This window comes from Chrysemys picta, chromosome 2 (assembly GCF_011386835.1).
Source record: "Chrysemys picta bellii isolate R12L10 chromosome 2, ASM1138683v2, whole genome shotgun sequence".
Classification (NCBI taxonomy): Eukaryota; Metazoa; Chordata; order Testudines; family Emydidae; genus Chrysemys; species Chrysemys picta.
In genome coordinates, this window is record NC_088792.1 from 235,091,887 (window position 1) to 235,107,044 (window position 15,158).

Consider the following 15,158-nt stretch of genomic DNA (forward strand, 5'->3'; position numbering starts at 1 on the left):
ACCCTGATATTCTATGATCATCCGCATCCAATCATTGAGCCCAGAGTCTGCTGTCCCTTGCAGTGCACTTCCACATTGATTACACAATCTCTCCAACGAATTTACAATATTCTTCTTAAACACCATCGGTGGAGTGCATTCAGCTTCCTTTTGTGTACTTTCACCATCTGCCACATTTCTGAGGTGTACAATAGTGCTGGAAGGACAACAGGGCTGTACAATCTCATTTTAGTGTGTAGATACTTATACCCTTCCAGATGTTTAACAAATAGGAAAATGATCCACTAGCTTTACCAATATTTGCCTTCACTAACAAAGGGAGCAGTTTCACAATGTTTATTTTCAAATTACAATGTTTTAAAATGATCTTGCACTACAAGTTTATTTTAAAAAAGGAATACAACCTAAAAAAGCTCCAAAGATGTTTAATCTACCATGGAAAATTAAACTAAGAATGCCCAATAATCTGATGAATATTCTTTAGAATACAGAATAGAGGAGCATAACAGGAAGAAAAATATTTAAGAGCATAGAATATATAGTACTGCTATTAAAAAAAATCAAAATTAAATATAACAGCAGTAGCCAAACATTTTTAAATTAGTGACACTGAATTATTTATTTTGAGAGTTTAAAGCACATAATACCTTCAATCTCTTCCAATTTTATAAAGATATCCAAAATTCCGTTCCCTTCAATTCCTGTTGTAGGAGTTGTGGAAACATTGGGCTGCCACATGATTACATATCAACAACTAAGTGTACATACATACAAACCGAAGTCAATCTCTCTCTTCTCCTCCCATTGCTCAGTTTAATTAACTTTTTCCTACAACTAATTTTTGTAAGGATCAAAGGGAGTTCAGCTGCCATTTGGCTTCTATTTTAGAACTGACAGTAAAGGTCACTTTAATGTGCACTTATCTCAAATTTTAATTATGTTGTGCTAGATTTTAAGAAAAGAAAGTTGCTAAACACCAAACACCAAAAATATCTAAAATAATATTTGTTGTCACCAATCAAATATTTAAAAGACCTTTCTTTTCACAGAATTAATTTTTGGATACTAAGAGTTTTCCCTTTTCCTCTGAAGTGGAAGATGAGTTTTCATGCCTTTCTGAAGTAGAAACCACACAAAATTATGAACAAATTTATTGATGTGATGCATTATAAATGTCTTCCCAGAACAGTCCAAAAATGTACTCTGAAATAATATAATCTCTCTCCCCAAAAAATAAACAAAAAAGAATCTAATATATTCCTGCTCCCCATTCAGTATTTAAAGTGCTTGCCAAAAGGACACCAAAACCATGACATAAGTGTATATAAATATCTATGCAAACTAAAAAATAGCGCCAAAGCAGCATAATAATCTAGTGGATATTCTCCCTTCCATATTAAAGTATTCAAATGTAAAGAAAGTATTTCCTTTGCAATATATACTTGAGGAGGAAAAAGTTAAGCACAGTGTTACGTAAACATCTCGATTTCCATTGCATCATTTTGCAATCACTTCTGTACTTCACCATGTAGGGGTCACATTTATTTCCATTCAAGGGCACTGATCTATTTTAAAAATAAGTATTTATTGTGTTATGGTATAAACACTAAACACAAAACAAAATGTATAACAATCTGAATATTGATGTAAAAGCAAAGCAAGGTAGTTTGGAGCAAATTCTGTTGCCAATTCATATGAGGAACTCCCACTGACAGACAGAGTTCAACACACAGGGTAAAATTCACCAATGGGGAAGGCCAATACCCCTTACATCCAATGTGAACCCGATTTTGAGACAGCACAGCACTATCAGAGTAACTTCACTATTTTCAGGACTTATGTGGCACACAGGCTTTGTGCTGGTCCTCTCTGCAGGGTGAATTTTATCTACCAAACAGCAACAGTACGCAGAATCCAAGACCGTTAACTTGTTATTCTTCCTCTTTTAATATACCTTGCTTTTTTGGTTTTAAATAAGAATATCCATGTTACTTTAACACGGTTTTCATATTTTCTTTTGTTTTAAACAGCAGCATAAATGAGACCAGCTATTTGATTATTTACTTATTCATCTCTATGTTAATCCATACAATGGTGCTGATAGGTGAATCAAGGTATAATGCTAAACACTACAGCATGTATCTCTGATAAGATACAGTACATTATAAAGCTTCTTCAAACCATTATATTGTATTATCACAATCCACAGTATGAAAACAATTACATCAATCTTTGACATGATGCACTGTAACAATTCTTTCAGCGGCATTAAGTTGTGTCATAGTACTGTTTCTTTACTGTGGATTAGCAAGTGAATATTTGACATGATCCATTATGTGAACCAGCTGTATGAAGAGAAATACATGGAATTCTGAAAGATACATCAATCAAGTCAATCAGTAATACAGAGCAGGTATGTTAATAAGAAATAGATTAAATATTCATAAAAAGTTACTGCTCATGCATAGTAACAGTTTGCAGATATTAACTGGATTGTTATGATTAACTTACATCTTCAAATTCATGCTAAATACAAGTTAGTTATAATTAGGAGCACAACTGTTTCAATTCTCAAAGTGATTTTTGGCTCAACAAAAACTGACAGATTTTCTACCCTCCCCCCCCTTTTTTTAAATGTTCATTGTGAAAGGATATATACACCAAATTTATATTCACAACTACTTTTTACTGTTGAGTTATAAAGGCCAAAAAGGGTTTCTAATATAATAGAAAAGATAGTATAGTAGCCCTACTTTACTGATAATATCCATAATTCAATGGCTGTACAAAGCTGATCCATTTGAGTTCTACCCACCCTGAGTTCAGCATTTACACTTTTTAAAATTTATGTTTTAAACATTAGATAACATACAGACGTATGTACAAGGCTATACAATTTGTCAATTATACAGCAGTAAAAAAATATTTTCAGCCAATTTTTGTTGTTTTTTTTGTTTTGTTTTGTTTTTTTAAGTTTAGCTGTTTCTGGTTCTTATTTTAAAAATAAAGTAAATAGTTATTTGATTTAGACATTTGTTTATTGACTACTTTTTTTTTTAAAAAGAGTCAACAATAAGGCAACAGTAAAAACAGCATTGTTATAGAAATGTTGCATATGTGTAAAGGTACTAAGTATATAAAAGACATCAGTGCTTCCTAAAAAGACAGCCTACTTGTAGTATCATAAAATTACACAGTGGTGAGAACAATTACCTATTTTTCAACAATTATTTCTCTGTAGAAAAAAGTTAATCTAGCTGTAATTAAATTTTTGTGAAGAAAAAGCTGGAAAAAAATTATGCCTGTAGGACAAGCAAGTTAAGAAAATATACTTTTGTCTAAACTTAAATAAAAAGGTCCACACTTTTGTGTCAAAACATTAAGCCTCTGTCAAAAATGTATTTCTTTCTTTATAGTACAGGATTAAAAGACAAGATGATGCTTACAAGGTAAAGAAATAATTTACAAGAAAATATCTTCTGACAAAGCTTTTCAATCAAAATATTGTTTTGTAACATTCAAACAGACATACAACACAACAAAAACAGCAAACGTTATATGGATTGTTTTCAAACACATAAATAAATGAAATTGTGTAGGCAGTAGGGCTCATGCTGATGGCTAGCAGGAAGTAACAGTGTGCAATCTACATGGAAAAAAGTTCTAATGTACAAATTACAGGCCCAATTGTGGACTGCAGCAAATTTAATTATATCACTGCCATCTTCTTGTATCTCAAAAAATAAGTCTTGATTAAGCCACTCATACCCAATTATTACTCATATCTTTGTGTTAGAGATATGAGTAACTACCATACAAAAAAGGTATTTTTATTTCACCATAGGGATAATTGTACCTATCTCCCAATGTCACTTGAAAACCTTCCATGTTGAACCAATTTGACAGCAGATGAACAATTTAATAAATATGTAATGATCTTATTACAGTCCTTTAGCTAAGCATGTTAATTATGCTGCTAGTTTTGTGATCAGTGCACAGAATCCAAATATAAAAGAATGGGATGCTTTCAAAGTAATGTTGGATCCCTTACTTATAATCCCAATATATCTGAAACTTTCCATAAGACCTACCATCCAATCAATTTATTTTGCAGCAGGATCAAAACTTTTCCTGGTATAACATCCATTGCCAGCAATGGATGCCATAAAACTGCCAAGGAGTTCAACTGTTATTGCACAATACATGAAGACCTGGAATTCTGCCAAAAGCTTAAAAATAAAAATAAATGGAATTTTTCTGACATTTCCAGACACCTGCATTAATACTGTATGACTAAAGCATGTCAGTTGCATGGACTGAACCAGCGATCAACATGCGCCCAGAATGCACACTAGTAAAAATGCAGTCAAAGGAAGTAGTCTTCATTGTCTATAGATCACTTCCAGTCAAAGGTTAAAGTTCAAAGACTGAATGATCAAAGTGCTCATTTTCTCAGTAGGACAATCTTCTGCTAGGAGGATCACAAAATGGTGGCATCAACAGGTGTCATCTTTAAAACAAAAAAAGATTTATGGAAAACAAATATACATTCAAATCCCAATTTTCTGAGAGGTACAGATGCAGAAGCGACTCCTAGCATATACGTTACCACGTAGGTGAAAGTATAACAAATGTCTAACACTGCTGTTTTAAGGAAATCGAATACAGATTACAAAGCAAGATAAAAAACTATGAAACTTTCCCCAGTGCTACACCGTGAATTTAGGAAAAATGTGTTTATCAAAATTATGATTTATTAATGTTGGTATATACTAATCTCATTACAAAAGACAGTTATTTTTCATATTAAATATTTTGTATTCAGTATTTAACGATCCAGACAATCCATTGTAAACCTGAACTTAAAAATCTGTTTCCTCTCAGGATTTTGCCCCTTCACTGTACACACTATGCATCTTAGTTTTCATGCTTTGAGCTTTTGATGATTAAGAAATGCTCTTAAGAGATTAAATAAATACACAGACTTTGCAAACAGAAGAAAAAATACTAGGGAGGCCACATTTTGAGGAAACCACACTGTCACCTACAACTGAGTTCAAACTACACAAGATTTTTCACCATTTATTTGAAAAAAGTTATTTGACAAGCTGGATTACTCAAGAAGTGGCTTCCTGACCAATATTTGCAAGAAATATTACAAAATTACATGCAGTTGTGTGAGAAGGTGGTAAGCATAAACTTCAATAGAAGGGGAGAAGATTGCTATTCTCTGCCACAGATGACAGTGTCTTAGGAACAACCACAAAAACTGTAGTTGATATAATAGAAGGCAAACTGTAATAAGTTGACATTGTAAACCTAAAGTATTTCACATAGAATTTTTTTCCATCAATTCAATGTATGTAATTGCTCCCACACAGTTTCCTAGTAAAACATTATTAATGGCAATACACTAACTTTCAGATTGGTTTCTTTTTTCCCCCAATATTCCAAAAGTCGTTTGAAGATTGTCCACAAAAATGGTCTAAGTTATAGACAGTTGAATAAATTAAGCTTAAGGATGAATCTGTGTCTCAGAGGATATGTCTACATGTCAATAAAACAGATGTGGCTGGCCTGTGTCACCTGAGTTGGGCTCACAGGGCTCAGCCTGTGGGCTCTGGGATCACGCAAGATGGGATGGTCCCAGAGCCCAAACTCCAGCTTGAGCCCAGATGCCTACATTGCAGTTTTATAGTCCTGCAAGCCCGAGTGAACTGACATGGGCCAGCCACAGATGTTTTATTGCAGTGTAGACATACCCTAAAGCACACTGGGGGAAAAAAACCCATTCATACTCCAAACCAAATTTGTCAGGCTTTCCCGCCCTGCCCCCCATAGTGCCCAATGCTACAGCAGATACTTCTGCCTGAAAAATTTCTGCCTTTTAAAATCTCTTCCAAATCTCATCTTATAGTGGAGTTATTCACATTTTTTTAGATAACTCTGTAATTAATTGTTTTACTCAAATATATATGTCAAATAATGTTAGAGAAATTAATGTTATGAATGTAGTATTATAAGAAGAAGACTATATAAAGGAATTTTGGCTTTTTGAATGCATTTCTATTGATGCAGCATTTCAGAACTCAGCTGAAACTGCTTCAAGGTTGTGTAAACCGTGACACTTGGTTTTTGTGTCTTATTTGTGAAACCTTTGGTCTATGCAAATAGCAAGATGAAGCAGAGTGACAAGAGGGCTCCAGGTGTAGCCCCTGCAACAAGACAAGCTAACAAGTAAAAACTCAAGGCCATAAAAATAGATCAGTAAGAAGGATAACCACTATTGTAAGGTAAGAACAGGATAGAGCTAGAGGGGGTGACAGCAGAGATTAGATAGAAGTAGACAGATAAAAGAGTTTTAGCAGGATAAGCAAAAATGTATTAGTTCAGGTTAGTTATTGTGATTTATGCAGGAGAATATTTTAATTATATAGGTACACAGATGAGGTAACTTGGTAAACTGAGTCTGCACAATGTTATCAAACAAGGGATACAAGATAAGTGATTAACAACAAGAGAGTGGAGAAGGGGAGGGGGGGGAAACATACCAGAGATCTGAAAAGAGTCTCTCACTGTCCTCAGGAGTGGTAATTTGGCCATTTACTTTTCTTGCCTTATCTGTTTTTGCATGTATATCTAATTCAGAGGTGAGAATAGTGTTGTCTTAAAATGTACATAATAAAAGCTACAAGAAATTGTTTAAGCCTAAATAAAAAAAAATGAGTGTTGTCCTTATCAATATTTCTGTACTCTCTAAATTTAAAAAAATATTGATATTTTAAATTAAATATACTCCCCACTCCATCCTGACTGCAAGATACTCTTTCCTTGATAACAGTACATGAAAAAGACGACTTCATGGCAACAGAAGGAGGGTGAAGAACTAAAACTCTTTGTTTACAAGTTGGACAGGGTACATTAGAGGTAAAGAGCGAGTATCTGAACCATCTACAGATAGTCCTGGAGGGGTGTCAGGAAAAGCATCAGCAATCAGCAACACTGGTTGAGGACAAACACCTCCACAGGAATTTATCTCCTGCCTAGGTAGGGGACGCTCAGGACACACATCAAAACACCTTAAGTGACACTGTTTATTTGGAATCTGAGACAAAATCCCCAAAGAGTCACAATCAGATGGGGTGAGGGCAGATCTGAGAACAACCATATGCCTGTGTCACTATAAAGGCTCCCACTTGAGCATTATTCCCCCACTTGCGTGGCTATGATTGGAATACCAACTACTTTTTGGAAAAGGGGAAAATGCTTGTTCCCCTGCAACAGGGAGATGGGAAAATGGGACTGACTGCTTCCTCTTGCTTTGAAAAGGGCAGATCACAACAACTTCCTAAGAATATATAAGGCTGAGGACAGCTCTTCTGCAGAAGCAGGAAGATCAGCTCTCAAGCTAAGCTTGCCAACTTCCCACAATCCAGCACATCTTCAATCAAAGGAATTAGATTTTAAACAATTTCTTTCTAACTCTCCCTGCCGGTGCCATTGTCATATAGCAACAGCAGAGGATTTTAACTACAGTACGTGCAATTAAGAAGAGAGGATAGTAAGGGCAATATAGGATACTCCTGAGGGAATTCTGGACCAAAATTTTGCAAAAATCCGCATATTTTATTCATCAATAAATACATGTGCAGGCTCCAGCATAGTAGTGGGGAGCAAAGGCCACTGGCTGCACGGAGATGAGAGATCACCCTGCAGCCCCACACCTCCCACCAAGGGGGACAGACTCAGTGGTGAGGCTGTACCTGACACTGACACAGTGCAAGGGCTGGGTCTGTTACAGAAACATTCCAGGGCCCTGCCCCTCCATGCCTGGTGCACCAAGATAGTAAATGAGAGGGACAGAGTCTCACACTTGCCCAGGTGTGGGGCAAGCAGACTCAGCCTGGCAGGATTCAAGTGTGGAGGAACTTAGTGTGGGGCAATCTGGGTCTGGGCAACTCCGTCGGGGATTGGTGGGGGTGGATCTGGATGTACAGGGGCTTGTTGGGGGGGTTCTGAGTGCAGGGGGAATGGGAGTCTGCATGGGGTCCAAGTGAAGGTGGTTGGGGCTCAGCAGGGTCTAGGGGATGGGGGGAGGGGATGCAGGGGTCTCAACAGGGTGGTGGAGCTTGTTGGGGTGAAGGTTCAAGTGGGGGGGGGCTCAGTAGGGGGTGGTCTGGGTGCAGGGGAGGGGCTCGGCAGAGGTCTGAATGCAAGGGGTGGTAGAGATCGGTGGGGGTTGAGTCTAGTGCGGGGGGCTCTGGGTACAGGGGAGGCTCGGCGGGGGGTCCAGACACACAGGCATTTGGTGGGCGGGGGAGCAGCTCCCTGTACAGTGACCCCCTCCTCCTGTGGCTGAAAATGAGGTTAGGAAGTGGGGGAGGAGGGTACCTTCCTGCAACCAGGGAAGTTTCAGGGGGTGGGTCTGACCCAGCCCCAGCCGCTCCTTGCGGGGGAGTGGGGGGAGGGAAGAGGAAGTCCCGTCTTCTCCTGCCCCCAGCCCAGCCAGGACTAGCAGCTGAGCCTGGCGCAGGGTAGGAGCCACCAGCCGGGACATCCCCAGCCCCAGTCCCTCCTGTGATGATTTAACTCTCTGACAGCTGCTCCGGGCGCCTGAAATGATGAACCCATGCTGCTGGTGAGAGGTGCGTGACCGCTCTTGTGGCTTCCCTTTGCTTCCCCATCTTTTTCTGCAAGGAAGCAAAGAAATCTGCGGGGGACATGAATTCTGCATGTGCCGTGGCACAGACTTCCCCCAGGAGTAATAGGTTCTCTTGAAACGTGAATACCTCAAAGCACACTACAGTACATTTAGTAGTCAGTAACAGGTTTCACATTGCCAGATAGTTTGCAGCAAGTTAGTGTGCTGCAGATTCACACCCTGGTTTGCTATGCATTAACTCACCAGATAGACAAGTTCTGAGACAAATTTAAAATTTAATAGTCCAGTATTGCTCCAGAACGGACACTTATTTTTAAAGAACTGAGCAAAGGGGAGAACATCACATCTTTGATAATTAGCAATTAGGAAAGGGAGTGAAAATTGATTTAGGTGTTATATATATGAAAACTTTCCAATTTCAGCAGCATGAGTCATTTTTTAAACAGACTTGTCCTTTCCTGACTGTAACCTTCCCAAGTCTGAGTTGATCTCACTCTAGTTTTATCTACTGTTATCCAGTTTTGTTCTGCAATTACTCTGTTTTTCTACCTTTCAATCAGAAAAGAATGGCTGGAGAATTTTCCACTGTGTAAAGAACCATTTGATGACTAGTTGAATGGAAAATAGAAGTTCAGCCACTAAACAAATGCTAGTCATCAACTTTCAGAATCAGATAACCATGTTTATTTCTATATCTAGATTTTCATTCTCAAATCCAATTTTTCACTTGTGGGAAAACTGGAGTAGCATCTAGAGATTGCTACCCTGCAGAGACTTCAGCCCTAAATCCTAAAGAAGAGTCTCAACTAAACAGATTAAGATTAAAATTAGAGCAGATCTCATCACAAAATGAAAGCTATTAAAGAAACACTCTTAGCTAGTCTTCTTGGAAGATGACTACCAAGAGTAAATAAGATAATTGTTAAGAAAAAAAAATCTTCCTTGTGTCAATTCAATCAAATCATCTTGCTCTGTGCTCTGTTCAATGCCATACTTTCTTTCACATCATATCCTAACATCTTTGTTTATGACATCCCTCCACTACTTCTTGGTTTGGCCTCTTATCTTTTTCATTCAGTCTTGATCTGTTCCTTACCCACACTATTGTCAGAACTGCTCTTTACACGACCAAGCCACATGAGCCTGCACTCCCTCATTTTTTTTGTTTATGGGCGTTACCCTTAACACACACATTCCTCACATGCTCTTTCTTGGCTACACCACTCATATCTCAACCTTGACATTTCTGTGGAACAGATCATTTACTCGTGTTTCTTTGTTGCCCAACACTCAGGGCCACACATTAAAACTGAAAGTTTTATAGACTTTCCCTTTCAATCTGACTGGTTTCATCCTGTAACATATTATACCACTTATCGCTCTCCATTTGAGCCAGGCATTTATTATCTTAGCTCTAATTTTGTCCTTCATTTCCCCAGATTCTGGAACCTTCAGACTTTGCATTTTTGGTATCGTCTGCCCACCTAGTTTCACGGATAATTCTTCAGTGCTCACATCCTCCAGAAAAAAAGTATTATATATTTCTCCAGAATTAATCAGAGGAAAAAAAACTGACTAGATTTAGGGAAGCGAGGACCAGGAAAAAAAAAACATGTTACAAGAGAAGAAAGGGGACGTGATTATTGAAATGTTCCTAAAACATCACATTAGTCTTGTGGATGACAGGATTTGCTATCCTTTAACTCTTGGCTCAATTTTGAAATTGAAAATAAGGTAATGTACATGCAAATGATAAACAGATTAAAGTTACCTAAATATATATCAACAGTTGATACTGTTAAGTTCTCATTGGAAACAGAGTAATACCCTACATCAAATTCTACTAGAAAAGAGGATTTAACCTGAAGAATCTTAGGAACTCTTTAAGAGCTGCTTGTCTCACATTAATTCTGAAAGTCAGGGGAAAACAGCTCCAGGATGCCTTTTTTTTTTTAGTTGCAGCAAGTCTTCCAATGCCAAGCAATGACAATCATCCAAGATATTTATTCTTCAATTAAAATATCCCATATACACTTATTTCAGAGAACATAGTATTAAATGTACTTTACCAACACATGATCTATTGTATTTAACAGATCAGGGTTATATTAAAATAATTACAGCATTCTGGTTTTGCTAACCTCTTTACCTTTTAAGTACTCATCTAGAATTGCTATAGCTAAGATTTGTTCCCGAGCAATTTTAGAAGTACTAATAATCATAGATCTTTTCTTTTTCATGTCTCTTACTTTCAGCTTCTTTTAATTTGTATTAGCAATTTCCAAAATCTGTTGCTCATAAAAATTCACAATGCTTACAATCAACCAATTATTCTGACTGATTTTCTCCACTCTCAAATTTCTGTTTTACATCCTGATCTCGTCTACAAATATCCATTTAAGTTTGCATATTTAAAACCCTAATCAGTTTTCCTACTAAAATGTAATTTATTCCTTTACAAAAATATTTTATTTGGTGTCCTGGGAAAAGTTTTTATGTTCCAAATTCGCTAAGCTTAAGTGTTTAAAATTACTTAAAATCCTACTTTGTATTGTTACATTTTTTGAACCCAGCCTAGCAGTCCTCTGAAATTCCTACTCCAAATTAAATACTTACCATGATACCACCATTTTGTTTTCTTTGGATTTTTGTTACATGTTCTTACATAAAATGAATTATCTGGAGGTCGCCTCTGCAATAGAAAAAAAACCTAAAAATAATCAAATAATCAATATATCACTTACAGTATATTATCTATTTAAATAAGCTTTTACATTCAAAGAATAAATGCCATACATTTTGTAAAATGTGTTAAAAGCAGGACTAGGCCCTGTCTACACTGATCAGGAGAGTCACTTTAGTACCTTTCTAGCAAGAACTTTAAGCAGGGATACCCAGACAGATTTGTCAGAAAGCGTGGATGGAGAAAACTAATTAATCGCTCTTATTTGTAAAGGCAAATGGAACTAAAACCACTGCCTAACAAATACTTTTGAAGTTTGGCTTCAATGTATCACAAGTATAGTTTCGAATCCCAGTCTATATGAAGCTTCCCATAGCTTGGTGAGATTGACAGATAGACTTGGGTTAGGCTGCAGAACTTCATGAGTGAAGGCTATCAATAGCCTAATGAGTAGAGCAGTTTTCTGAAAAAGTCACAAGGTGGTCACAGTGAAAAGGGAGTCTCACAGAAATAATAAAAAATAGTTATAAAGCATTATTTTGTACCCCAATAATATATATTTTCCTGCAAATAATTAGAACTGAAATTGTGATGTGGTGAGAATAGACATCTGGCAAAACAGCATCATACAATAACTGACTGCTGTAAAACAAATCTAACTCCAATTTCAAGTGTGATCTTACTCTGAAAAATGTTTATGTAAAAAAATTGAGCCTCAATGGATCTGCTGCAAGTGCCATATCTGCTTACTTAAGAGACAAAAATGTATTGTCATCTGTGTGACTCTCCTGTGCTAAGAGAACAAACTGGAAAAATGAAGGATGAGGAAAGAAAAAAAAAGGAACCTAATAATGTATCCTACTGGAATTAATTTGGTTCTTTACAAATAGAAAATGGTTTCCTCCTACAAAATCTTTATAGCAAGTCGACATCTGCACTACTCAAAACGTTTCAGTGTTTTAATTTATGGCATATTTGTTTGAATATTAGAAAAAAAGTAACATTATTCAAGTGTGAGAAATATAGACTTTGGAAAAAGTATAAAACCTGCAGCTTTCATTTATTTTACTCTGAGTGCATTATTAAAAAAAACAAACATACCTTTTCTTTGCAGCTGGAAAGCATGCTAATAATGCTAAGACAAACCGATTGCACCGAGAGAGCTGGGGACCAGTCTTCTGTTAGAATGGATAAACAGATATGACCATTGCTATAAACATGAGGATGAACAGGAATATTGTCACCAGTAAACATGACCTAAAAAAGAATAAAATACAGTTAGCATATGTTGTTAACATTTAAATGAGAAACAGACGTGCTTGTGTCTTCTGGAAACAGTAATGCCTTATAGTCAAAAGCCAGATTGTGCCATCTTTTCTTACACTAAGTATCTTACTCTGTTTGTCGTTACACTGATTTCAACAGGACTTTTTGCTAAGTAAGGTACTAATTAACATAAGGATGGCAGAATCTGGTCCAAAGTAACTTGTACGTATGACAGAAAGAACTAGTGTGAAGAAGTGAAAGGTTAAATATAATCACTATTTATAAACAGCAGTGCAGCACAGAAACGTGCAAAGACAGCTTCTCTAAATTATAGCGATAAAGACATCACAAAGCTTTCATGAAAGATTTTTCAGTCTTAAAGCCTCATCTTATTCTTCTGTAGAGAAAGGACTATGGACTAGCTACCCACCACATTGTGTTTCAATGGTTCCATAACCTACAACATTATTCAGCTGGAAATACCATGAGATTCACAAATGAGTAGGTCTCCTTACAACGACAAATACAATAGAAATGTAAGTTTTAGGAAACTGATTCAGGTCCCAGCAGAAAAAAAGCTTGGTAATTAATGCTATAGACCAGGGGTTGGCAACCTTTGAGAAGTGGTGTGCCAAGTCTTCATTAACTTAAGGTTTTGCGTGCCAGTAAAATGTTTCACGTGCCAGACCGGCAGCGCGGGCAGCAGATGGAATCCCAGACCGGCAGCGGGCTGAGCCGCTCAGCCCGCTGCTGGTCTGAGGTTCCGTCCGCCGGCCCCTGCCAGCCAGGGTCCCGGCCGCTGGCACCGCTCAGCCCACTGCCGGCCTGGATTACGGAACCCCAGACCAGCAGCGGGCTGAGAGGGGCCAGCGGCTGGGAATCCAGACCAGCAGCGGGCTGAGCGGCTCATCCCTGCCAGCCAGGGTCCCAGCTGCTGACCCTGCTCAGCCCGCTGCTGGTCTGGGGTTCCGTAATCCAGGCCGGCAGCGGGCTGAGCCGGGCCGGCGGCCAGCACCCCAGCTGGCAGCAGCGTGCCACTAAAAATCAGCCCACATGCCGCCTGTGGCATGCGTGCCGCAGGTTGCCAACCCCTGCTATAGACTAACAAAAAGTTGTGATTTATAAAACCACAGCATGCTGCCACATATGAAATATATAATTTTAGATTGTACCATATCTGAAGGATGATTTTGAGGTGGACAAAATAACACAAGAAAAAAGTATTCAGAAATAGACAGGAATCAAATTAGAGTCCCATTGCCAAGGTCAAAACGAGGAAAGAAGAGCGATCCTGGCAATTACTGCCCGTAAGTGAAACCTCTATCACTAATCAAATATATAATTGACCCAGAATTCAAAGAAAGGACAAGGAAAGTGGAGGGAAAGAAGCACCGTCAGCAGCCAGCATTACCCACGCAACTCTTCATCCAATCCCCTCACCCAACCATCAGCAACTTCCCACAGTATTCACCCATCACTAGATGATGTTATAACTCCCTTTTATCCATATATTTTTATGGCCTACCACCTGAGAGCTTCCCAAATATTTTATGGATACATTCTCACAACATCCCATGAGGTAGAGAAGCATCCTCATCACCAGTTTATAGATGGGAAACCGATGCAGAAAAATTAAACAACCTGCACAATGTCACCTAGGACCTCCTTGTGGTCGGAACAGGAAATGAACTCCGATCTTCTGAGTTCCAGCCCAATGCCTTAATCACAAGACCACCCTCCTCACTTCACTTTGAACTTCTATACTGCTATTACTGGTATTCCTAAAATACTGAAGGTCTTATTTTTTCAGACATCCAGCAATATATTTCTTTTTCAAACTAATGTCTCTCCTTTCAAAAAATAAAATCTATGCACAACTCAGTAAGCAAATGCATGCACACTATGAGACAACATATATTTGAGACAGAAAACAACTGAGTGCTTAAGTGATAACAGTTTAAACTGTTATTTTACACTATATATGCACTTTTGTTAGAATCAAGGTGTTAAATTACACAAGAGGAACTTATTATATGGCAGAATTTTTATTAAGGAAGTTCTGGCTATCTTCAACAGTCAAGCATCCATTACTTAAATACTTAATTGTTTTCTGTACTAACCAGTGTACATGTATTGGTCTGTTTACTGTTTTACAATAAGTTGCACACAGCCACACACACACTTTGGGTAATGAGTACAAAGAGTACCTACTTGGAACCAAATGAAAGTGGCTACCCTCTTGTGGATCACCTATGAGTACTTCACTGCAAACCTGATGGGTGCAGATGTGCAGGTGCCAGTTTGTTCCTTAAAACCTAAGACTGAAAAGTCAGCATTCTAGTTTTTACCACAGTACCTAAACATATCTTTGTGGTTAAGCTTTTCGTATGGCTTTTTGAATGAGTTGCAATAAATATGTCTCCACAGAAATCACCACGATTAGTATTAATTCACAAACTCAGAACTTTCAGCTGAGAGGACATGAAGACTAAAGTTCTCTCACTCTAGGTTTTTCCTCTTTTTTCAAGGGGTAGAGGGAGGGTCTTC

At 37.8% G+C, this 15,158-nt stretch overlaps 1 protein-coding gene across 6 annotated transcripts in view; it reads right to left on the reverse strand.

Moving 5' to 3' along the window:
• Positions 1–299: 299 nt before the first annotated feature.
• The window catches only part of UBE2W (ubiquitin conjugating enzyme E2 W), a 38,961-nt gene continuing 24,102 nt past the window's right edge, over positions 300–15,158 (reverse strand). For 3 of the 6 annotated variants that reach the window (XM_024102795.3, XM_065585776.1, XM_065585774.1), the window contains 3 exons: positions 12,447–12,602; positions 11,279–11,372; positions 300–4,510 (listed from right to left, as the gene is read on the reverse strand). In XM_024102795.3, the coding sequence (XP_023958563.1) occupies positions 4,497–4,510; positions 11,279–11,372; positions 12,447–12,602 (264 nt within the window). In that variant the 3' untranslated portion in view covers positions 300–4,496. The remainder of the gene's footprint in view (positions 4,511–11,278; positions 11,373–12,446; positions 12,603–15,158) is intronic. The other 3 variants (XM_024102796.3, XM_065585777.1, XM_065585775.1) reach the window with 3 other exon arrangements.